The sequence below is a fragment of the Ctenopharyngodon idella genome, chromosome 10, assembly GCF_019924925.1.
Source record: "Ctenopharyngodon idella isolate HZGC_01 chromosome 10, HZGC01, whole genome shotgun sequence".
Taxonomy (NCBI): domain Eukaryota; kingdom Metazoa; phylum Chordata; class Actinopteri; order Cypriniformes; family Xenocyprididae; genus Ctenopharyngodon; species Ctenopharyngodon idella.
Window position 1 is genome coordinate 49,869,806 of NC_067229.1, and position 26,119 is coordinate 49,895,924.

The window sequence follows — 26,119 nt, forward strand, 5'->3', positions numbered from 1 at the left end:
CGATATTACACATATTTACATATAAATGTTATATGCTTTATTTACCTATAAATTTGAGGAAATGAATAAACGCAAAACGCGCGAGTGCGCATGAACGCGCGTCTCCAGCGCACAAAAGAATGTCAACAATGACGGCGCGCATCTTCTGAGAGCTGCCCAACATAGTGCCTGATCGCCTTCAAATGTTTAATTTGTGGTGACTGGATTTAATTAAATTCGCGATAAAATGTATTAGCAACTCTCATTATGTACAGACCGCTTTCGGTTGTTTAGTATTGCTGTTTTTGATCTAGATTCTTACGTTGTTTTGGGCTTTTCTCGCGGGCAGCCCGAGTGTTTTGGCGTCGGATAAACATGGCGGAGCTGAAGGACTGTGCTGAACTGAAGGTAAGTGCAGATATAAACTCACGGCTGACATGAGAAATGACACGCTGGTGTGTGTGCTGGTGATCAGCTGTGATTTACACGCGCTCTCGACTGATCCGTGAAGGCCGCGGGTCGAGGCTGTGTTTAGTGTTTGCTGAGAGAAACTCCAGAGAGGCTAACGGCTAAAGCTAACTCTCTGCACACTGACAGAAAAACATCATTTCAGAACCGTTAGTATTTACTAAACACCTCTGTTTTCTGATAAACATGTCTATTATTCTGATTTCTGCTGAAATAGCCCGGATTGACGTGATTAAACTGAGCGTTTATTGCGATTATATTATTGGTTCGAATCCATTATGTCAGAATAAACGCTGATCTCAGATCAGATGATATTCAACACTCATTCACATCAGAGCAGAATAAACGCAATGATCTCAGCTGATCGGGTTAATTTAAGCTGTCAGAATGAACTGAAGCGAATCTAAACACCTGAAACGGACTGTTATTTTCTTATGGACTGGGCGGGGCGAGCGGCCGAACGGGCTCTGATGTGGGCGGGGCATATGCTAATATACGCGCGTGACGTCAAATACGTGTTGGGTGTTTTGAATCTTATTTTCATAGTTTCATAAATTGAGGACTTTTTAAAATTACAGTATTTATTCATTTTAAAAAAAAAAACTATAAAAGAATACACAATAAGGGACAATAACCAATAAAATGATACAATTCAGAATAATACACATTACAGTAAGAGACAATACACAATAGAGTCAATACACTGTAGGAATAAGACAACAATGTGCAATAAGAACAATAAAAATAAGAGTTTCACAGTGTCAGTAGGCTGTAGTGCAGGTAATGATGTGGATCATGAATGTGCTCATGTGTCTGTGATGATGATGATGATGATGATGATGATTTCTGCAGGTTATCTTGAAGATCATCAGCTCATAGAGATCCAGAGAGAGTTCAGAGTCTGTCAGAGGTGAGTGAGTTTAAATGTGCTTCATTATGGACCAGATCAGCCATATTTCTCAGATCAGCAGCGTTTGTTGTTGTCATCTGTTGGATAGGGACTTATGAATTCTGTTTCATTTTTCCCAAATTCCATTTCATTTTTCCCCCAAATTCCATTTTATTTTTTTGTTTTTTGTTTTTTACCAAATTCTGTTTCCTTTTTTTTTTTTTTTTTTTTTTCAAATTCTATTTTATTTTCATTTTTGACCAAATTCCATTTTATTTCCCCCCCAAATTCTGTTTTTTTTCTCTCTCTTTTTTCTGTTTGAATATTTCTGAACAGATTTAGGGATTAAATCAAATGTTAGAAATCAAAAAGTCTTTCTAATTCATTTAAATCATGAAACTTTTACCGTTTAACAATGATTTATTAAAAGTTTAGACAAAAGTAAATTTTTAGGGCCCTATGAAATATGCTTTATTTTCCCCAAATTCCTTGTTTTCTGTTATAATTTTTCTGAATTCCATTTCAATAGTTTAATTAAATGTTAATAGTCAGAAAGCATGTCTAATCACCTGTGTTCATACTAAATTTATTCATTTTTCCACAATATCAGGACCTATGTATTTATTTATTTATTTCAGAAATTCTGTTTAATTTTTCTGGATTTATGATTTAATACCAATTTATTATCAAAAATGGTGGTACTCAAACAGAGGCATAAAAATTAACATTTTTTAAAATCTTTTAAAAAGAAATCAGTTGAACACTTTCCTTTTATTTTTTGCAAACAAAATGCTGCACAACAGGTTTATTGTTCGAATTAAAACAGAAGAAAAATTGTGATTATTCCTTTAAGTTTTAATAATTTTGTTATTGTTATTATTACTTTGAGAAGTACATTCGACTGTACGGTAGTAATATATTGTGAGTGTGTAGTAGATCAAACTGAGACAGAGTTCAGATTTACACACAGTCTGTTATATTCACACACTCTGGTCCATATCAGCGTCTGATTTATTCAGCCGAACACAGCCAGATTCTGTGACATTTGTGTAAATTCAATTTTTATGACTGGATTCTATGTTTTCTGCGTCAATAGACTCATAGGGCTCTAGTTGAATGCTGATTAATGGTGTGTGTGTGTGTGTGTGTGTGTGTGTGTGTGTGTGTGTAGTTGATGATTCAGCAGGAGAAGCCGTTGGCGGGCAGCATGCCGGTGGTTTGGCCCACGCTGCTCGACCTCAGCAGAGATGAATGCAAACGGATCCTGCGTAAACTGGGTGAGACTCGCTGAACCTCCGGATGTGAATATAACGCTGTCGTGCGGCGGCGCTCACGTTTGTCCTGTGTTTCAGAGCTCGAAGCGTACGCCGGTGTGATCAGCGCCCTTCGAGCTCAAGGAGATCTCACTAAAGACAAGAAGGAGCTGCTGGGAGAACTGACTCGAGTGCTGAGGTCATTCACATTCACGACACACACCGCTTCAAAGCACTGTTTAAATTCAGCCTCTGTTTGAAATGCTTGTTTTTCACTGCAGAAGCGAGTAGCTATTTCCTGTGTCTATAGGTATAAATAACTAGAAGAATAACAACATGCTGTAGCATGACATGATGATGTGTGCTGGTCTTATCCAATCATTAGGTTGGTTTAATCCCCGCCCCCAAGCTCAATGCCCCGTTATCAACATCCAATCAACAACCAGCAGATAGAATATGATAGGATAGGATTGTTTACATTTAGAGTTGATAACCCATCAGCCAGATTCTCTGTCAGTGTATATATGAGCTTTATGTGAGAATATGTAAGCGGGTAAAGCTGGATGTACGTATTACAGTGATTAGTTTTGCTCTGACTGATGATGATGATGATGAATGGGGTTCATGTGTTTGTGTGTGTGTGTGTGTGTGTGTGTGTGTGTGTGTTTGGTCCTTCAGTATCTCCACAGAGCGTCATCGAGCCGAGGTGCGCAGAGCCGTCAATGATGAGCGTCTGAACACCATCGCCTATCAGTGAGTCTCTGCAGTTCTCATTCGTGCTTCCTCACGTCTCTGATGCAGGGCAGCAAATCTTATTTGAACATTGGAATATTCTTGATCGCTCGAGCGTCACTTCAAACCTTCAAGAGATGTTATTGAAGTTTCATAATAAATATTAGTAAAGCACAATGCCCTGTTGAAATATGTTAGATGTATGATTAGCTATGGGGAAAATAACGTTAAAAATATCACTGCTTCTAACGCAGCACAGACCTGTACGTCATCTTACATTACGAACATGATGCAGGACACATGACTGACTGATGAAGAACATTAGAAAACAGTTAAAATGACTGTTACGAGGGCAAAAAATGCTCCCATATAGATTTTTGCTTGTATTTATATCATCTGATATAGTTTAGCAGTATCACACGTGTCAGAGTGCTGTTTTTCCCCCTGAATATTTGACATTGATTTTATAACAGTTCAATAAACAAGAAGTTAATATTGTTCAGTTTCAAAACTAAATAGTTCCAAACAAGCAACTCTGAGTAACACATTCATTACTGAATGAATCCACGGTTTTTAACGAATACTCAGAGCCATTGATTCAGTGACTCATTCATAAAGACAATCACTTGATTCATATGCATATCGTGCGATCTGTCACGTCACATTTAAGAGCTTCAAAACAGCGTTTATTGATTGAGTTTCCTGATAAAATGAACAGAATTTGAAAGCTGAGCCTTTGTTTCTTATCAGAAGTAATAAAACACACAGCTCTTTGTGATTATTGGATGGGCGGCAGTACAGATAATGTTTAGGGGAAAACCGCAGACCACAGCCCTGACTTGAACTTTGTTTCAGAGGGTCAAATAGAGCCTGTTTCAACACGGCTGTTTTTAACTGTTAATGTGTTATTGTCACATTAACTTTGACAGCCCTAAACTCAACACGAGAGATGTTCTTCACACACAGTATGAGTTACAGTATGACACGCCCCCTTTTGAGTGATAGGATATAATCATCAGCTGTTTTTAAACAATCGGCCGATTATTGGCCGATACATCTGTGCATCCCTAATGAAAACATGAACTTTTATTTTATTGGTGACGTTTCATCCCTGAGCCCTAGTGTTTACTAACCAGTCTGTACTAGTGGAGTGATGCTGAAGTGTTGTTGTGTTTGCGCAGCATGTCGGGGCCGAACAGCTCGTCTGAGTGGTCGATCGAGGGCCGTCGGCTGGTTCCTCTCATGCCCAGACTGGTTCCTCAGACGGCCTTCACGGTGACGGCTAATGCAGTGGCTAACGCTACAGCGCACCAGAACGCCTCGCTGCTGCTGCCCGCCGAAACCGCCAACAAAGAAGGTAAAGCGTCTGACCATGATCCGCTCGCCAGTGTCAACACTGCTGTTTGGCAACATCAACAGTCATTGAACTGAATCGACACTGAACTGAATTGATCTGAATAATGACACTTGTCTTTTAGAGCTGCTTTACATATTTACTTTTCATATTTGATGAATTTTGCATCATTGATTCTGTTAATGACTGTGAAGCTGCTTTGAAACGATCTGTACTGTATGAAGCGCTGTAGAAAAGTTCAGATGAACACAGAAGTGATTGTGTGTGTGTGTGTGTGTGTGTTGCAGTGGTTGTGTGTTACTCGTACACCAGCACGAGCTCCACTCCTCCCAGCGCCTCAGCTCCCAGCAGCAGCGCAGCAGCGGCCGTCAAATCCCCTCGACCCGCCAGTCCCGCCTCCAATGTGGTGGTGCTGCCCAGCGGGAGTACGGTCTACGTCAAGAGTACGTCACTTACACACACACACACACACACACAGCGTATAACAGAAAACACAGTGTGTTATTTCTCGTTCTCGCTCTTTCTCAGGCGTGAGCTGCTCCGATGAGGACGAGAAACCTCGTAAGAGACGGAGGACCAATTCTTCAAGCTCCTCCCCCGTGCTGCTGAAGGAGGTGCCTAAAGTGGCCACGCCCACCATTTCCAAAACCATCACGGTCCCCGTGAGCGGCAGCCCGAAGATGAGCAACCTGATGCAGAGCATCGCCAACTCGCTCCCGCCGCACATGTCTCCAGTGAAGATCACCTTCACCAAACCCTCCACCCAGACCACCAACACCACCACGCAGAAGGTCAGCCGTCTTCCCACAATCCTGCGCTTGAAACTGTCATTAAGATGTTTATATTTATAATAGTGTCACGATAAAGGCTCTGCTCTGATTGGCTGCTCTGAAGGTGTGTGTGTGTGTGTGTGTGTGTGTGCTGCAGGTGATAATCGTCACCACGTCTCCCAGCTCCAACTTCGTGCCAAACATCTTGTCCAAGTCTCACAACTACGCGGCCGTGTCTAAGCTGGTGTCGAGCGCGGCGCTCACTGCGTCCAATCAGAAGCAGACCATGGTGATATCCAGCGCGGCCCCGGGGCCCAGTCCTGTCGCCGTGACGACCGTGGTGTCCTCCACCCCGTCAGTGGTGATGTCAACCATCGCACAGGGTCAGTGTGTGTGTTGGTTTTTCACACGTGTGTATTTATTTTTCACGTGTGTGTGTGTGTATGTTGGTTTTTCATGTGTGTGTTGTGGTCAGGTGGCTCGTCCACTGCAGTGAAGGTGGCCTCCACCCGTCTGCCGTCACCGAAGGCTCTGGTCGGCTCTCCGTCTCAGATCCTGCAGATTCCCAAAGCGCAGCAGCAGTCGGCAGTTCAGTCTGCGTCTCCTAAAGCTCTGCAGGCGTCCATCTCCTCTCAGAGCGCCGGCGCGGCCCCCGGGGCCAAACCCACCATTCAGATCAAACAGGAGTCCGGTGAGAACATGTGACAATGCAGGGCTGCTAAACTTTAGTTGCCGTGCCCAAGTTAGCTTAAGTTTTTTTATATTTTATTGTATTTAAAGTAACGAGCATGTCATTTCTGTGCAGGTGTGAAGATCATCACGCAGCAGATGCAGCCCAGTAAGATCTTACCCAAGCCCTCCGGTGCTGCGCTGCCCAGCAGTAGCTCCGCCCCCATCATGGTGGTCAGCAGCAACGGAGCCATCATGACCACCAAACTGGTGTCCAATCCCACAGGTACACCGCCGCCGTCAGGCCTCAGGACGGTCCGCTCACGCCGTGCATCACTGACCGCTTGACTCGTGTTTTACAGGCACTCAGGCCACGTACACACGGCCGTCCGTCAGCCCTGCCATCGGCGCTCGCGTGGCCACTTCCCCCGCCGGAGCCACGTACGTCAAGACCACGAGCGGCAGCATCATCACGGTTGTGCCCAAGTCTCTAGCCACACTGGGAGGGAAAATCATCACCAGCAACATGGTGTCGGGTAAGAGGAGCCAAACACTGAGACTGACACTGTGATATTGAGATATATATATATTTATGTGTCGTTGTGATGTTCTGCGTTGACAGGAACCACCACTAAGATCACCACCATCCCCATGACGTCTAAACCCAATGTGATCGTGGTGCAGAAAACCACCGGCAAAGGAACCACCATCCAGGGTCTGCCGGGGAAGAACGTGGTCACGACGCTGCTGAACGCAGGGGTGAGGTCACATGGCCCTCATGTGATGCGTGCGGGTGATGATGCGGCGCTGACGATGCTGTGTGTGTTTCAGGGAGAGAAGAGCCTGCAGGCGGTGTCCGGAGCCAAGCCCGCCATCATCACCGCCTCACGGCCCATCACCAAAATGATCGTGACGCAGCCCAAGAGCCTCGGCGCGGGCGTCCAGCCGACCACCGCCACCAAAATCATCCCAACTAAGATTGTCTACGGACAGCAGGGAAAAACACAGGTCAACAATAGCCAACATTTCTCACCGATTTCTAAGCGTCACGTCGCTCCCGATCTCTTATACCATCTGTTCTCTGTGTTTGTGTCCGCAGGTGCTGATCAAGCCCAAGCCCATGGCCTTTCAGACAGCGGTGGTGAGCGAACAGGCCCGTCAGCTGGTCAGCGAGACGCTGCAGCAGGTCTCTCGCAGTGCTGAATCCGCCGCCGGCTCCGCTCAGGAGGGGGCGCTCAAGGACGACTCAGCCTCGTTCACAGAGGGCAGCCCGGTGCCGTCCGACAGCACTCACGGTCAGCAGACACGACATCACACACGTGCTGATGAGCTTCAGTGTGAACACACAAACAATTCAATCATTTTTAGTTAAAGTTTAATGTTGGCTTAAGCCCCGCCTCTACATTTTGTTTAGCTCAAATGAATGTCATAATACGGAAGAAATGACCTGTCGCTGCTACATCTGTAAGAATGTTCTCTCTGTAATCTAGACTCTCAGCCGGTTGTGCACGTCATCACCTCCAGAGGGCAGGACTGGACAGAGCAGGAAGTTGCAGTGGAAGCAAGTCCCACCATCATTTACCAGGACGTGACAGGAGAGTCTCAGTCGGCCACTTCCACCATCAAAGCACTGCTGGAGCTGCAGCAGACCAGCGGTGTGTGTCTGACCCGTGTGACCTGTGCATCGGTTTCTGTCACCTTCCTGCTGCGTTAACCTGTGTGTGTGTGTGTGTGTGTGTGTGTGTGTGTGTCACATTACAGTGAAGGAGAAGAGCGACACCAAACCACGACAGCACACCATCGACCTGAGTCAGATGGCAGTGCCGATTCCAGCGGCCACAGAGAGGAGACAGTCGCCGGAGCCGTCGGGTCAGACCGCCGGAGAGACGGACACAGTCACTGAATACATCCCTATCGGTAACATCTGATGACTAACTCAGATCAGAAAGTCATTTAAAGCATTAGTTCACTTCAGAATTACAATTTCCTGATAATTTACTCTCCTCCATGTCATCCAAGATGTTCATGTCTTTCTTTCTTCAGTGGAAAAGAAATGAAGGTTTTTGAGGAAAACATTCCAGGATTTTTCTCCATATAGTGGACTTCACTGGGGTTCAACGGGTTGAAGGTCCAAATGTCAGTTTCAGTGCAGCTTCAAAGAGCTCTACATGATCCCAGACGAGGAATAAGAGTCTTATCTAGAGAAACCATCGGACATTTTCTAAAATAAATTAAAAATTATATACTTTTTAACCACAAATGCTCGTCTTGCACTGCTCTGTGATGCTCCACGCATTACGTAATCACGTTGGAAAGGTCACGCGTGACGTGACGTAGGCTTATTCCTCGTCTGGGATCATGTAGAGCTCTTTGAAGCTGCACTGAAACTGACATTTGGACCTTCAACCCGTTGAACCCCAGTGAAGTCCACTATATGGAGAAAAATCCTGGAATGTTTTCCTCAAAAACCTTCATTTCTTTTCCACTGAAGAAAGAAAGACATGAACATCTTGGATGACATGGAGGAGAGTAAATTATCAGGACATTTTAATTCTGAAGTAAACTAATCCTCTGTGTCTACATCTCCACTCTGGGTCCTTAAAAAGAAGTCTTAAATTCAGTTCGATTGAATTTAAGGTCATAAAAAGTCTTAAATTGCCCCTATTATGCTTTTTCAGATATTCCCTGTCACGCAGTGTGTAATACAGCTGTTTGTGAATGTAAAAGGTCTTCAAAGTTTCAAAGGTCAAAGTGCAGATAAAAAAAGAAGTGATTCTGAACTGCTGAAATGAGTCGTCAGTAATTCAGTCTCACTTCCTGCTGAACCTATGTAATAGTGTAACTAATTTGCATAATGCCAGCCTCTGCTCTTAATTGGCTGAACAGCGTCTCTTTGCCCCGCCCTCAATCACTGTAGTTGTATCTGAGACTGGAAGAGTTTGGTTCATGTTGTTCATGTCAAGAAGACGCTGTTTTCTGCTGCCAAAGCAAATCCACCTTGATGAGATTGATACAGTAAAAACGACGCCATCGTTACTGTATGAATCAAGAGCTGAGATTCAGATACGATAATGAGCGTTTGGTTTCTGACCAATCAGAGCAGAGCAGCTCTCAGAAAGGCGGGGTTTAGAGAGACCGAGTCCTTGATGGAAGCGTTTCAGACACTGAGAGAAAAGAGCTGATGCTGCAGTGGATATTATGAGAAAATTAAAATGTTTTTTGATCTTGGATGAATGTAAACTTGTCAAAAACAATATTAGGAACCTTTAAAATATCATAATAGGGCACTTAAATTATCATTTTAAGAGGTCTTAAATTTGGAGATGGAAAGGCAGGAATCGTGTTATGACTGTTAAACTATTGTTAATCTGATTTTAAACACTTGTTGTCCTGCAGTTTCAGGTAAAGTGTGTAAAGCTGTGATTGGAGGAGAAGTCACTGCGTCCAGCAGCCAGAATCAGTCCACTTCCTGTCCGCCACCAGCAGCGCCGGCTACAGCCAAGAGCAGCACCGCCGCGCCTGGAGCCGCCACACAACAGGTCACACCCTGCAGTCACCTGACTCTGAGTCAGCATGTGTTTCTGTCACTGTTTGAAGTGGCAGAAACACTTTACACTGCGACTGCATTTACTGCATCTTTATACATTCCCTGGGAATTGAACCCATGACCTTGACATTGCAGGCGCAGGCTCTGCTGTTAAAACTGCAGCAGTAGTGTTATTAGATTAATGTTATACATGTGTGAAATTAGTTAAACACTCATATACACAAAAACATGTTAAAATGATGAATATTCTCATAAACACACGTGTGTCAGTGATCTGTGCATCAGCTCTTAAAGTGACAGTATTACAGTAATATGGTGTGTACTAACTGAATTGTGTATAGAACTAAATGTTTTGTAGTTGCTTATCAGTAGTTCTGAATGTTATTTGTGTAATAAACATTTAAAAAGACTTATCGTGATTATGATTCTTGCCATAATCGAGCAGCCATATTACACTGTTTGAAGAAGATCCTGCTGTCAGGTGGACTGAACTGACGTGTGTGTGTGTGTGCGCAGGTGGAGGGGAAGCCGCTGCAGGAGCAGATGCTGGTGGAGGAGGGCGAGTTCGAGGGCGACACTTTGGACCCTCAGACGGGTCTGTTCTACCGCTCCTCCCAGCAGCACCTCAGCAAGCCTGCGGCCGGCCCGTCCGAGACGCCCACTTCCTCTAAGAGAGCGGAGCCGGTATCGGCCAGACCCTCCGTACAGAGAGCATCTGCGTCGCCCTCTGCTGGCCCTCCGCCCGCGGCGCCGCCCGCCTCCTCCAACCCTCCGCACACACCGCAGCTGCCCCGACTGCAGCAGGCGCCCACCTCACACAACCGGCCCAACACACACACGCAGCTGTCGCAGCCGCCGCCGCTGCAGGCGCATCACCCCGTGGGCTCCGGGAAGACGGCCGGCTGCAGCGGTCAGGTGCGTGTCAGACGCTGATGGTCAAGAGTTTGGGTTGAATTAATGTTTCTCATCTGCTGATCTGTTCACCAGCCCAACAAAATATTTACTTCAAATAAAAACCTTTCCAAATTCCATTTTTATTTTTTTATTTCCGTGTTTTCCGATATAATTTTTCTGGATTCCATTTTAATGATTTAATTACATTTTAATAATAAAAAAAATACTTTATAATTTATTAAATTGTTTTACAATAATAGGGCCTGTTAAATGTTTTATTTTTCCAGAAATTCTGTGTTTCACTTTCATTTTTTCTGGATTTATGATTTATTTGTATTATTTATACAAATTTATTATCAGAAATGGTGTTTATAACTATAACGATAGCTATATCAGCGTCACAGATGATATCTCTGTTTATTCTCAGTTTTGTGTCTGACTCTTTAAATGCTGGAGCGCTTTAAAGCAGGATGGATTCTGATTGGCTGTCAGTGTTTTTATCGTTCATCAGTCATTCTGAAAGTGATTCCCGCGATCTCGTTCCTCTGTGTCGTTATTGTGACTTCTCAGTTCTCTGTCAGTCAGAATGATTGTTTTATTAACTTTGTTATAGTTCTGGTTCTTGCTCAGTGACGGTTCTGTCTGTGTGCGTCTCAGGTGCAGCAGCCAATCATAACGCAGGGCGCCACCGTCACCAAGATCACGTTCGGCAGCCATCACCAGTGTCCGCCCGTGTCCAGCAGCGGCGAGGCGTCCGTCAAGCTCCAGCCGGAGTCCAGCTCCAGTGCGCCGGCGGCGGAGAAACCGTCCGTCTCCGACATCCTGAAGATCTCCATGATGGAGGCGGAGATCGACCCCGGCGCCGAGCCCATGGTGGTGGACTCGTCCAGCGACTGCGGCCCGCTGACCAAAGCCCCGCCCGCCTCCTCGCTCATCAGCAGCTCCAAACAGACGCTGGCGCACGGGGCCTTCAGCCGCGTCAAGAGCAAAGAGCTGGACATCATACAGGTGCGCCGCGCGTCTCTTCAGCACACACACACACACGACAGAATCAGTGAATGAATTCATTCTGGAGTTAATTTGGAATGATTTAGCCTTTAGTTAGTGGGCAGGAATAATGCGCAAGCTGCAATATCATTGGCTAGCACTCACCTATTGCCGCCCACTTTTTGATTTCAGCAAATCAGTTAGAATGAGCGCGCACAGTGTAATTAATATTCATGAGCTAAGCAGCTTATCAAACCTCAGCACGTTTATTATTTATATTTAGTTGTAGTATTATAGTTAGTTTTTACAGAAAGTTGATGGTGACAAACATGAAGCAGGGCAACAACTCACTGTGATGAAGCCTATAGAATACAGTTAGAATGACCATAAAATTCAAGATATCAGGGCAAAAATTCCCCTGTATGAGTTTTTGTCTCATATTGATATCATGATATAAACACGAGTGCTGTTTCTGTTCTGAGTAGCACGAGTGCACATGTGATACTGATTATTTACAATAAAGTCCAGTTTAATAAAGTAAATATTGTGTTATTTTTAAACACAATATTGTCTGTTTTTGCTCAGTTTTGCCAATGAAAATATTACCTATAAAGGCAGAGCAGAACTGTTGTGTGTTTCTGAATGAATCAGCTAATTAATTGGGTGAATCAATGATTCAGTGACTCATGAAGAGAGACATTTACTTCATTCCTGAATGAATCAGCTGTTTGAATGAATCAAATGAATGAATTACTCATTAAGACATTTACCGCCACCTGCTGGCAGTTTTAATTTCTTATTTATAATTTTTTTTAGGGCTGTAAATCAATCAATCACATCTAACATAAATGTATGTTTCATATAATATTATATGATCACGCTCTTATTCACACAAATGCTTTTAAACCATTCAAGCAGCACAAGACAAACAAGAACGTGCTGTCTGTGAGCGTCGTGTCATGTGACACATATATCAGTTCTCTTTAGCGCTTGAACAAACAATAACACACAGAATTGTGACAAAACGGCCATTTCTTAAAGCCAACAGCAGCTCTTAAAGTGACAGCAGCCTAATAAACCAGTTGCTGTGATGATGTTATTAATATTCATCAAAGTTAACAGTGAAAACTAGCTTTAATGAGGATTAATCTATATTTAATTTACAATAAATGCAGTGAAGGCTGTATTTGTGTTTGACAACTTTATTCAATTTCTGTATATTTCCTCCCTGTTAGACATTTATTATAATGGGTTTATGTGAAGATTGTTTTAAGGTCACTTAAATTAAAAGTTATTTTTTTAAAGCCTAATAAACTTATACTGTAATGTTGAATGTCTATAATTAATGTTTAAATAGAGACATCAGTAATAACTTTATATTGTAATAACACAATAATGACTTTAAATGATCTTTTGAGGGATTTGCAATTAATTTGATTAATTAATTGCCACGTCATGTAATTAATTAGATTAAAAAAATTAATCGCTTGACAGGCCTAATTGTAATGCATATTTTCGCATTGAATCTCCAAATGAATGTAGAAAAAACATAAAGATAGTCTATTTAAAATACTGTATTAATGGCATGAACTGAGTAATTACAGCCATTCATCGTTACAGTATAACTGAAAACCATCATTTTAAACATATAATAGGCTTCAAAAAATATAGTTTTAGTTTTTTAAAACCCATTAAATGTTTAAAATGATGGTTTTCACTTATACTGTGATGTTGAATGTCTGTAATTAATGATGATTAAAGGAGCTGGATGTGATGTCTTGTACTGAAGAGCGTCTCTGTTTGCAGAGATTTAGGAAACTCAGACTTGTGTCTCTGAACTCGTGCGTGTGGAGTTCAGATTCCTGCGCTTCGATGTGACGTGTGTGCTTGTGTTTCCGGTCAGGTGATCCCGCAGTACTCCATCATGCCCGACTCCAGCCAGTCGAATGTGGTGGTGGAGCCCAGCGGCTTCCTGGAGATCAGCGACTACACCAGCCAGCGCCTGGACGAGGAGGCCGCCATGGAACAGGAAGTGGACAGCAGCAATGACGAGGGGGCGGCGGCCAGCCCCACGGCCGACCAATCGCAGTGAAGCTGCAGCCGATTACGACTGGAAGAGGAAGTTGTGCTGTATAGAGAAACATTGAGTGAGTTTGTGCTGTAGAGCGAAGCAGCGAGGACAATGTTTGTGTTGACTTCTACTTAATTTATAGTTTTAAGTAGAGCTGATGGACTGGAACCATTAAGACTCTGATTGGTGTAAATAGCGTTACTCATGTGACTCCATCTCGTGCTCTCTCTCCATGTACCGTAAGCATTTTAACTCCATAAACTTTACTACAAAACCCGCCGTGCCTCTGTGTTATTGTGCGCGTGTTTGCACAGGTGAAGCTCTCGGGTTACTCGGCGCTGTCATTGGGCGTGGCGACAGGTGCGTTCACAAATCACACGCCCACCTGACATTGAGCTTCAGATGTGCGGAAAGTACCAGTGTCATTATACCGGCGACTTCCTTTATTGTGATGGAAACAAACGAGCGTGTGGGTGTGATCGTGGGGCGAGGGGGTTTTGTGCACGCGCCGTGATTCTGGGTGGATTCCAGCTGTAACCGTGAGCTGGATGTCATTCTCTCAGCCGGGACTTTCCTGCTTTTCCGCTGGGATCGAGGAGTCTTCCGCCGGGATTCATTCATTCATGTTCCCAGCGTTTGCCCTCTTCTCCTCCATGCCGAGTCGCTTCGCTTCTCAGAAAAGCGGCCTTTATGTAACAGCTCATTACACTACAGTAATTGTTTTTCCCAGAAGTAATTGGCGAGTTGTGTAATGTGTTTGTTTGTTCCGGGCGGAGCGAGGGTTTGAGTCTCCATGTGACCTGGATCGCTGAAGTGTCGTTCATGGCGAGGACGAGAACAGTTGTTTTAGAGAACAGCAGTTGCATCACAGCATTAATGAGGAACGAGAACGCTGGAATCACTTCAGAGCGATTGATGAACCATACAAACACTGACGGCCAATCAGAATCCGTCCTGCATATAAAGCGACAGATGACAAAACTGAGAACAGATCATCTGTGACGCTGATATAGTTATTAATATAGTTATATTACCATTTGTATTAAATCATAAATCCAGAAATATTAAAGAGCACAACACAGAATTTCTGGAAAAATAAAGCATTTAATAGGGCCCTATTATTGTAGAACAATTACAGTAATTTAATAATTAATGTAGTTTTTGACTTTTTTTATTATTATTATTAAAATTTAATTAAACCCTTAAAATAGTATCCAGAAAAATTAAAATTTAAAATATGGAATAAATGTGTATTTATTTAATAAATTGTTGTTAAATTGTATACGTTTCTCGATTTCAGTTAATTGCACATGCTTTTTGATTACTAACATTTAATTTAATCATTAAATCTGATATAATTCTCATTCTTGATGTTAACGAGCCTTAATGACTGACAGAATCAGCTTTAAAGTTCACATTAATCACATCATTAGCATTATTAAATAATTAAAGATTGTTCTGCATGTTTATTTTGATTAAATTATCAGTATATTCTTATAATAATAATGACAATCATTCTTACTGTTTATTGTTTGTTTATTGTTTATTTTTAACTAAAACTAAAATAAATGTTACTTAAAATAATGTATTTTGTTTAATGTAGTTGCGAAGTCAACATTTCTCTTTTTCATTTAGATTAATTTGACTAAACTGAACTAAAACTGAAATAAAAATGAATAAAAAACAAATAGACATATTTAAAAATAAATAATACAAATGACAAAAACAAAATTATAAACATATATATATATATATATAGATTGTGAGTATTGCTCATGTTTAATAACAGGGAGAAGCCTGTTCGAGTGTATAATGACAGTAAAGATAATTCTATTCTAATAGAATCTCAGTGGCTGAACACTGAATATTTAATGTGCTTTAATTGGTCATGACGTCATCAGCACAAGTTCCCCTCTGACCTCATCTGTTGTGTTTGGTGTTTAAGGCCTATAAATAAGGCCTTTAATTGTGTTCAATGCAAATAGCGTCTGGGATCCACCACACCGAGGACTTTCAGTTTCATCTTCAGCTGATCTGACACTTGGAAAACCCCTGAAGATGACCTTCATCGGCCTTTAAAGTGCTGCTAATTATAGCTGGCGTCTGAAGGGGAAGCTCAGGGTTTGAAGAAGTCGTAAAGGTGACAATCTTCCAGCGGTGTCTGATGAGGACTGATGCGGGACCCGTCCCGAGTCACATTGAGATGAACGTGTGACCTGAGCGTGAGCTGTGTGACATGTAGTTCAATAAAGATCATTCTGAAAGCAGAAGGAAACACCCCTGAACGAGTTCAAGCAGGTTCAGCAATCAGAATGGCTCATGAAAGAGTTTGCAGCGCTTGATCAGATCCATGTGTCTCCATCGCCGCTCTTACGCCACCCGCTCCACCGGTTTATGAGAGTGTGTGAATGATTCCCTCGTCCAGCTGGAGTCCGTCTCGGGCCTCACGAGTGTTTGCTTTGGACGCTCTGAGTTTATTTGCTCGACGGTCATATTTATATTCCTCCTGAAAGAATCTCCACACGCACTGAGGTGCAGATCTGTGGCGCGTGACGCTGATATTTGCCCTTCGGCTGTCGTGAGGAAATTAAACAGCTGTAAGTTTGTTGTTTTGCTTGTAGATTTAACACACAAAAATATGTTCCAAGAGCGCTTTGCTCCCATTAAAGGATTAGAATTTACTCTCCTCCATGTCATCCAAGATGTTCATGTCTTTCTTCTTCAGTTGAAAAGAAATGAAGGAAAACATTCCAGGATTTTTCTCCATATAGTGGACTTCACTGGGGTTCAAAGGGTTGAAGGTCCAAATGTCAGTTTCAGTGCAGCTTCAAAGAGCTGAATAAGAGTCTTATCTAGAGAAACCATCTGACATTTTCTAAAAAAAAATAGAATTTATATACTTTTTAACCACAAATGCTCGTCTTGCACTGCTCTGTGATGCTCCACGCATTACATAATCACGTTGGAAAGATCACGCATGACGTAGGTGGAAGTACCGATCCAGTGTTTATAGAGTGAACGTCAAAGACTAACTCAAACAACCTTTACAAAAAGACATAAAACAATGATATCAGATTTTGAAGTTGGAGGAGAAAATTAGATGGAGTTTTTCGCTCTACCGCGGTACTTCCGCCTACATCACGCGTGACCTTTCCAACATGATTACGTCATGCGTGGCGCATCGCAGAGCAGTGCAAGACGAGCATTTGTGGTTAAAAAGTATATAATTTTTATTGAAAGATTTTACAGTGTATGGAAACCGTCTTGAATTGTTCACACATCATATTATGTAATCTGCGTTTATGACAGAACTGCACAGATGCAGATATCAAAACATCTTATCAAACAGGCTAAAGCCATCTTAAGATGGGTCTAGTGACTGGATAAATCAAACGTGAACTTTTGGAGTAGAGAAACTGAAATCGTATGTGAACGTCAGTGCGTTTGGCATCTATAATCTGGTTTTCAGCAGAATCCGCACTGAATGTGGCGTCACTCCTCTTGAGCGTTGGATCTGGCTGTGTTCAGTCTTCACAGGAGTCGTGACCGTGAGCTGGACCGTCACACAGGTGCGTGTTTTCATTCATTCACTCCTTCTCTGTAGTTTCTCCCATTGTCACTTGTTTCTTGTTTCGTTTGCAGCTCCGAGATTCACGTGATTCAGTCGGATCGTGCCGTCCGGACTCAGCGTACAGCTCCGCAGCGCTCCGGTGTCAAAGTATCATTTCTGTCTTCACTAAATATTATAATGAATTACAATAAATAAGTGAGCAGCAGAAAACAAAATCCATGTTCTTCAGAATAGTGTAGAGAACTGAACAGGACAACTTCAGTGATTATAAAATGAGCGTTCTTTCGATTTCTGCATAAATAGTTTTCTCAAACAGTAAATGTATGTTGTTGCTAAAATGACCAATGGTCAAATACACTCTTCGATGGTTCTGTGAAGATAGATATATCTATATAATGTTGATTTTTTTTTTTTTTTTTTTTTTTTTTTTTTTTGACTGTGAGCATAATGAACTCCATGTAAACATGAAATTAATTGAATATAATTACCCATCAGCCCCTCGAGCTCACAGCTTCTGCTTCATCTCATGACACTGAGGAAACTGATGTCACCATTACTAAAGATGGTACGTGACATTTTATCACTTGTGCAAATATGGTCAGAAAAGGCCTCAATATTCTCATGTTATTGTAGATGAATTTAGACGTGTGACTCATTCGGTGCATCTGATGGAATGAATATTCTAGTTCTGAGAGTAAAACTCTGTAAGATGTGTGTGTGTGTGTGTGTGTGTGTGTGTGTGTGTGTGTGTGTGTGTGTGTGGTCATGGTATCCCCTATGTTATCAGGACCAAATGTCCCCACAAATATAGTAATACCAGTAAATTTTGACCTTTGTGGGGACATTTTTAATTCCCCTTGAGGAAACATACATATAAATTTTTGAGGTTTTTTGTTATTGTTATTGTTGTTGAAAATGTAAAAATGCAGAATGTTTTCTGTGATGGAGTAGGGGTAGTGTAGGGGGAGAGAATGTACTGTCTAAAAACCATTACGCCTATGGAGAGTCCCTACAAAGATAGCGAACCAGACGTGTGTGTGTGAGAGTGTGTGTGAGATGATGATGTGGGATGTTTCAGACAGTCTGTGAATGTCAGATATGACGGCTCATTCCACAGAAACTATCTTCTTTCCTCCAAAAGTACCAGAATGTGCCCTTGAGGAACTAGTGTGCACTGAAGGGTTCTCGAGACTCCGAGAGCCCTCAAAATAACATCTGAAGATGAGATGAGATGTATCAGACGTAGGCTAGTAAGAGTGTAGCGACTGACATTAGCTGCCCTGTTAGAGCGCCCGACTCACATGCGGACGGGTTCGAGTCCCGCTTGGATTATTATTGTGCATCATTATTGTGTTAAATTCATGTTTCTGGTAATCTTGAATCAGAATATCTTCTCCTCCCTCTTGCAGCATCTCTTCTCTTCTCTGATGATGAGGGCGGGGCAACCTGTCACTCACATGAGATCCACCAATAGCAAACCACAACCATCCAATCAATTCCCCACAGACAAAATCAAGCCCCGCCCTACATTTGTTCTTGTTTGAGAAGCGTTTCACTCGAATATACGACACAATAGAGAAGAAAAGACCGGCGCAACTTCCCTTTAATGCTGAATTTAAGATGTTTTGGGGTTGAGAGCCACTGATGTCGTGAAGTCACACCGTTTGTTCTGGTGACGCTCTCGGTTTGTCCAGTGAAAACCCTGAGAATCCCACAAAACCAGCAGAAGCATCTGAGTCTGATTCAGCAGAGATAATCTGTTTCATTCTTTCAGACTAAACGGAGACGTGAGTGTGTTCAGTGTTTATATCAACAGATTCTTCTCTGTGTCAAACACACTGTGTATTTATAGAGCTCGCCTCGTCTCGAGCCAAACAACTGGAGCGATTCTGTCTGGAATCTTGTTGTTGGTCTGATGTCAGAAATATGCAGTGTGTGTGTTTGTGTGTTTGTGTGTGAGGGAGGAAACCCTGAGACCACACACGTGTGTGTGTGTTATTCGTCAGAGATCAAAGCCGAGATTCCTCTCTAATGCTGGACATGTGTTGTGATGAAAGTGTCTGTGGGTTTGTGGATCATCAGGACTCGTGATGTTTGTAATTGCGGAGAGAAACTTTTCTTCTTTTAATAGCTATATAATGTGTGTGTTTTATTGTCCGTGTGTCGAGCGGCTTTATGATTTGTTTGTTTGTTTGTGTGAAGAACATCAGAACATTGAAGCCAGCTGAAGGTTTTCCTCCAGATGTTGTTTTATGGTTTGTAGATCAGATGGTTTGTTTCTCATTACAGACGCTTCAGAAGAACAGAAACATTCATGGCCAAAACATGAAGCACTTTCACACTGATGTCAGCCAGCGAAGATCTGAAAAATGGTTTAATTGATCACATAACTAGTTTCAGACATGAGTGATTTCTCACAGACTCATTAGACTGACCCGAACCGAACCACACAGAACATCTCAGCAGTTACAGTTGTTCATTTAGCAGACGCTTTATCCAAAACGATGTACAAATGAGGAACATCACGAGCTATTACCAACTACATAGCAACACCTTAGTAACCACAGCAAAACCCTGGCAACCATAGTAACACCCTGGTAACCAGGTAGCAAATCCTTGGTAACCATAGCAAAATCCTGGCAACCATAGCAACACCCTGGTAACGGTAACAAAAACCTGGCAATCAAGTCTAATTACCTTTATTTATGTAGCCAATTATACAATACAGATCGTTTCAAAGCAGCTTTACTGCAATAAACAGGAAAATTCAGTGATGCAAACAGAATTCTGCTGTAAAGCAGCTCTAAAAATAAGACGGTGTCATTGTTCAGCTGAACTCAGTTCAGTGCTGATTCAGCTCGGTTCAAAAACTGGGTAAAGTTCATCAGTTATGAAATGAGTTCAGCTTAACTATAAAGTAGCTCTGGAGAAAACTGATGTCATCATCAGCTCAGTTCAGTTCTCATCCGATAGTGTCAGTGCAGTCAAGTCCATAACACCCTGGTACCCAAAGCAAAACCCTGGCAACCATAGCAACACCCTGGTAACCATAGCAACACTGACAACCAGGTAGCAAATCCCTGTGGTAACCATAGCAAAACCCTGGCAGCCATAGTAACACCCTGGTAACCATAGCAAATCCCTGGCAACCAAGTAGCAAAGCCCTGGCAACCATAGTAACACCCTGGTAACCATAGCAACACTCTGGCAACCAGGTAGCAAATCCCTGGTAACCACAGCAAAACCCTGGCAACCAGGTAGCAAATCCCTGGTAACCATAGCAAAACCCTGGCAACCATAGTAACACCCTGGTAACCATAGTAAATCCCTGGCAACCAAGTAGCAAATCCCTGGTAACCATAGCAAAGTCCTGGCAACCATAGTAACACCCTGGTAACCATAGCAACACTCTGGCAACCAGGTAGCAAATCCCTGGTAACCATAGCAAAACCCTGGCAACCATAGTAACACCCTGGTAACCATAGCAAATCCCTGGCAACCAAGTAGCCAATCCCTGGTAACCATAGCAAAGCCCTGGCAACCATAGTAACACCCTGGTAACCATAGCAACACCCTGGCAACCAGGTAGCAAATCCCTGGTAACCATAGCAAAGCCCTGGCAACCATAGTAACACCCTGGTAACCATAGCATCATCATGGCAACCTCATAGCAACACCCTGGTAAGAACAGCATCACCCTGGCCTCCACATAGCAACACCCTGGTAACCACAGCAAGACCCTGGCAACTACATGGCTAGTAATTATAGCAAGACCCTGACAACCAGAGCATCATCCTGGCAACCACATTGCAACATCCTGGCACAATAGCAAGAACTTGGCAACCACATAGCAACTCTCTGGTAATCATAGCATCATCCTGGCCACCATAGTAACACCCTGGTAACCCCACAGCGCTCCAGTTGTGAATGGTAGGATTCATTAGAAGGAGATTCAGAAGCGGCCCAGATCAGAGAGAGATGTCTCCACTTTCCTCACAGACAGACAGGAGGAGCAGCAGATGCAGGCGGTGAGGTCAGAGGTCATGCGCTGCTTCATCATAGAGATATCACAGGGCTGTTTTAATACTGTCAGGAAGGGGAAAGTGGTTCATCCGTGACCTGTCTGACCTCCAGAAAGTGAGACTTTACTCACAAAGAGCCGTTCGGTGTGACTCAGTCCAGCTCATGAAGCTCAACGTCTGTTTATAATTTACTGAGTGCAGGAACTTCCTGTGCCTCCCTCTCTCTCTCTCTCTCTCTCTCGCTCGCGCTCACGACATGCATGACGGCTCCTTCCTGTGTAGATCATGCTTGAGGACCTCGTTAAACCTAAAGGGATGGCAATTTAATTTCTCCGTATTGTTTGATTTACATTTCCACTAAATATCAAATACAAAATATTATATACTTTGTTTGTGATTCTTGAACACAATTCTTATTACTCACTCAGTTAATATGAGAGTGTCTAAATGTGAATCTTTAAACCTATTTCTATAATCATGTTCTCTGGCATTATACTGTGTTCTTTCTGTTGTACTTTATTGAAATTCAGTTTAAAATCATGTTAGAATCAAGTCAAAGGTCTCTGCTGGGAGCTTCAACAGCAGTATGATCTCAGAGCCGTAAGACGAGGAGATGAGCTGCGTTTCTTCTCCTGACACTGAATTAACATCCATATATGGGAATGTGTGAGTTTGGGAGGAGATGAGGCCACTATCAGTTATTCCCACATGTGTAATTAAACTCCGTTCGTCTCTCTCGTCTCACTCATCAGGGACCGAAAGTCATGAGAAACTGGCAGATCGACAGAAAAGCTTTTGTTGTCGCTTCACAACATGTGAGTGAATTACAGTAAACACACTCCGCTTTCACTCGTTCACACTGACGTAACACTCTCTCCCTTTAAAATGCCCTGAAACTGAGCGCCGGTCACTGGGTTAGTGAAGGTTGGTTAATGAAGACCAGCTGTTCAAACACAGTGCAAAAAATTCCAATACAAATATCTGAACATCCATAAAACAAGACATATTTACTTGAGAAGCAAAATGATACAAGATCTTAATTTCAGAGGAATTTGACAGTTTTATGATGTTTTTGCCTAAAACGAGTATTTTTCTTCTTGTTTTTTTAGCATGTCCTTTTCACAAGGTGTAATGTAAGAATGTGTCTGTGAAGTTTCAGCTCAAAATCCCCCACAGATCATTTATTATAGCTTGTCAAATTTGCCCCTATTTGGGTGTGAGCAAAAACACGCCGTTTTTGTATGTGTCCCTTTAAATGCAAATGAGCTGCTGCTCCCGGCCCCCTTTCCAGAAGAGGGCGGAGCTTTAACAGCTCAACAACAACAAAGCTGGAGAATCTCACGCAGCCAAAATGAGGATTGTCAGTAACGGTGTTCAGCCTTACATTGTTCAAACCGGAGTCGACACTGATGGAGAGACTCAGGAAGAAGTTACAACTTTTAGACGTTTCTGAACGGTTAGTGGATAAATTTATGTAGTTGCTGTGGAGTTGATTCAACTCATCCACTAGCATGTGTCGTCATGTTAATCTTTTGTGTTGAATTGACTCTCGTTTGTGAAGCAGTCCGGCGTAAAATGACGGCATGTCAACAACACTCTACTACAACAACTCTTCCTCTTCTCTAAAGCAGCCCAACATGGCCCCGCCCCCTTTGTTGAGTGTTCTCAGGGGCGGGGTTTATGTAAATTTTGGGGTTTGTGATGTCACCAACCCAGGAAGAAGCTCGTTGTAGTCCCTACCAGCCGTTTGTTGTAGTCCTTAAACAGTGATTTCTGTAAAGGAAAATATCTCTCTTTACATTGAACTTTAAGTGTCGTAACTTTGCAGATGTTGTTCATGATCAAACAGCAACATTACACACTAACTAAAGTTAATAAAGTGAAATCATAATCAACCACCCCTTTAAACATAAAATTGACAAAACTCTTTGATTTCTCTGAAATCAACATGTAAATTCTTCTGACGTTTTGCTTCTCAAGTGGAAATGTCTTGTTTTAAGGATGATTAGATAAATGTGTAGGAAAACGAGACAAAGAAACTGAGTAAGAATATGATTTTTTGGAGGGTGGAGGCTCGTCATGAGTGGAGACATAAATGAAAGTCTGCTAATTAACACCAGTTGTGCTGATAAACTCACTGCTGGAGCCGATTGAGAGGAACGTCATTTTCAGCCTCACACACACACACACACACACACACACACACACACACACATGTGCCCCTGTTGTGGTACGAAGGTTTGACTGATAATGTGATACTGAGAAAGTCCCTCACTATCAAACTCTTCTGGAGAATTTTTAGCTCTGATAAAGAAAGTCCAGACGCTGTGGAAAGAAACTGGCAATTCAGATTGAAAAAAGTTGGAAGCAAAACATAAGCGGAAATTGATGTGATGGAAAACTGACACGCCATCACTGAATTATTGCTGACATGCATCGACTTTCATCATAAGAGTTTGACTGGTTGAACAGAAGCTGATATTCAGTCGATTCAAGTCATTACAGTACAAATGGTTTCAAAGCAGCTTCACAGTCATAAACGGAATTAATGATGCAAACTTCATCAGATATTAGACAAATTCAGATGTAAAGCAGCTCTAAAGTCATTATCTGATAGTCAAATCAATAATATCACTAAATATTAAGTGTCTTTTGGGGGAACTCCAGTTTTAGTGTTTGTGTGTTTCAGTTCATGTGTGATTTATCTCTTTTCTGGTCTGTTTTTTTTCTCTTTCCAGGAACATTTAGATCAGTGTTTCTCCAGGGAGCAGGTAACGGGAAAAGCTAAAAACCTGGAGCGGATATTCCTGAAATTGAACTCCAAAGTACAGTAAAATCCAAGGTACTTTCTGAAACACACCTAGGATTTATTACTTTGACTTAATTGAAAGGGAAAACAAGAATATTTTTCTGACTCCATTGACAGATATTTGTTCTTGTTTGAAGCACAAACTCACTTCATTTTGATGCATTTTTCATTAAACGAGTGTGCTGGAAAACAAGACAAACTCTGAGGAAGAACATCATGTTTTCCAGTGTGGCATAAACATTGGCTCCCTAAAAACACTTGATAATCTAAAACAAACACACACAGCGACAACAAACAGGTCTGAGAGCAGACGCTGGTCTTATATAAGCGGATCGGTGTTCAGTAAGCCGAGCGCAGCTCTTTGTTCATGTTTACAGAATTGCAGTTTCAGGGCTGCGGGGTGAAGCAGACGCACAAAGCAGTGAAATTCTGGAACGCCGCCGTGAGGAGCGTCTCTGATGCGTCTGTGTGTGAAGCACGACTATGAAAGACTCTCACTCTTTTCATTCTTCTTTAATTATCAGGCTCAAATATCTGCTTGTCTGCTTACAGAGTTTCCTTTAGCATGACATAGCGTGATGAACACGGACAGCCAGAGGAATGTGCTCGTGTCATCCGTGTTGAGTTATGAAGACATGACTGATAAACATTCAGACCTGCAGACTGAACACAGATCCTCGTGTGTGTGTGTGTGTGTGCTTGTTTTTGTGATTTATGAGGACACACATTTGTATAATGACTTGGGTATTACACTGGTATTACGACGTAATGTTCCTCAACGTCAAATTGCAAAGGCTTTGCAAATCTCATCATCTACAGAGCATAACATCATCAAAAGATTCAGAGAAACTGGAGAAATCTCTGTGTGTAAGGGACAAGGCCGAAGACCTTTATCGGATGCTCGTGGTCTTCGGGCCCTCAGACGACACTGCATCACTCATCGGCATGATTGTGTCAATGACATTATTAAATGGGCCCAGTAAAACTTCCAGAAACCACTGTCGGTAAACACAATCCGCCGTGCAATCTGCAGATGCCAACTAAAGCTCTATCATGCAGAAAGGAAGCCATATGTGAACATGGTCCAGAAGCGCCGTCGTGTCCTGTGGGCCAAGGCTCATTTAAAATGGACTGTTTCAAAGTGGAAAAGTGTTCTATGGTCAGACGAGTCCGAATTTGACATTCTTGTTAGAAATCACAGACGCCGTGTCCTCCGGGCTAAAGAGGAGGGAGACCTTCCAGCATCTCTGATGGTATGGAGGTGCATAAGTGCATACGGTATGGGCAGCTTGCATGTTTTGGAAGGCACTATGAATGCTGAAAGGTATATAAAGGTTTTAGAGCAACGTATGCTCCCCTCCAGACGACGTCTATTTCAGGGAAGACCTTGTGTATTCCAGCAGGACAATGCAAAACCACATACTGCAGCTATTACAACAGCATGGCTTCGTCGTAGAAGAGTCCGGCTGCTGAATTGGCCTGCCTGCAGTCCAGATCTTTCACCTATAGAGAAAAATACGTCAAAGATGACCACAAACTCTTCAGCAGCTGGAAACCTATATCAGGCAAGAATGGGACCAAATTCCAACACCAAAACTCCAGAAACTCATAATCTCGATGCCCAGACGTCTTCACACTGTTTTGAAAAGAAAAGGAGATGCTACACCATGGTAAACATGCCCCCGTCCCAACTATTTTGAGACCTGTAGCAGGCATCAAATTTGAAATGAGCTCATTTTGTGCATAAAAGTGTAAAATTTCTCAGTTTAAACATTTGCTATGTTATCCATGTTCTATTGTGAATAAAATATTGGCTCATGTGATCTGAAAGTCTTTTAGTTTTCATTTTATTCAAATTTAAAAAAACGTCCCAACATTTCCTGAATTCGGGTTGTACAGTATAAAAACCATTACGCCTATGGAATTTCCTCATTAAGATAGCAAAACAAACCTGTGTGTGTGTGTGAGTGTGAGTGTGATCCAGACAGTGATCAGGACGGGACAGTCATACACATTTCCGATGAACAAACAAACACAAGTGGAATGATTTGTTTATGCCCCGTGAGATTGTCCCGTCTGGAGATGTGTGATTAGTTTCCGTCTC

General features: G+C 42.5%; 1 protein-coding gene across 9 annotated transcripts; it reads left to right on the top strand.

The window, feature by feature from the left end:
• Positions 1 to 137: 137 nt before the first annotated feature.
• emsy (EMSY transcriptional repressor, BRCA2 interacting) lies at positions 138 to 25,838 on the top strand. Of its 9 annotated transcripts, XM_051911442.1 has the most exons (24): positions 138 to 387; positions 1,300 to 1,357; positions 2,508 to 2,613; positions 2,689 to 2,788; positions 3,268 to 3,342; positions 4,503 to 4,678; positions 4,963 to 5,118; positions 5,204 to 5,466; positions 5,603 to 5,828; positions 5,921 to 6,136; positions 6,251 to 6,400; positions 6,477 to 6,650; positions 6,737 to 7,122; positions 7,214 to 7,409; positions 7,605 to 7,769; positions 7,876 to 8,031; positions 9,511 to 9,653; positions 10,178 to 10,576; positions 11,213 to 11,563; positions 13,446 to 17,182; positions 17,256 to 17,331; positions 17,680 to 17,749; positions 23,945 to 24,048; positions 24,393 to 25,838. In XM_051911442.1, the coding sequence occupies exons 3-20, from the start codon at positions 2,511 to 2,513 to the stop codon at positions 13,632 to 13,634; spliced, it is 3,624 nt and encodes a 1,207-aa protein (XP_051767402.1). In that variant the 5' UTR covers positions 138 to 387; positions 1,300 to 1,357; positions 2,508 to 2,510; the 3' UTR covers positions 13,635 to 17,182; positions 17,256 to 17,331; positions 17,680 to 17,749; positions 23,945 to 24,048; positions 24,393 to 25,838. The 9 variants fall into 9 exon arrangements, with proteins under 9 accessions (XP_051767402.1, XP_051767406.1, XP_051767400.1 ...); XM_051911446.1 differs by having other exon boundaries at positions 13,446 to 17,749; positions 24,393 to 24,481; positions 24,568 to 25,838; XM_051911440.1 differs by having other exon boundaries at positions 13,446 to 17,331.
• Positions 25,839 to 26,119: the final 281 nt, after the last annotated feature.

Bases quoted from the DNA above. Each gene is read 5' to 3' on its own strand.
- emsy (XM_051911445.1), top strand. From the start codon at position 2,511: ATGATTCAGCAGGAGAAGCCGTTGGCGGGCAGCATGCCGGTGGTTTGG. The intron at 3,343-4,502 runs GTGAGTCTCTGC...GTGTTTGCGCAG, and splicing joins CTGAACACCATCGCCTATCA to CATGTCGGGGCCGAACAGCT. The intron at 5,119-5,203 runs GTACGTCACTTA...GCTCTTTCTCAG, and splicing joins GAGTACGGTCTACGTCAAGA to GCGTGAGCTGCTCCGATGAG.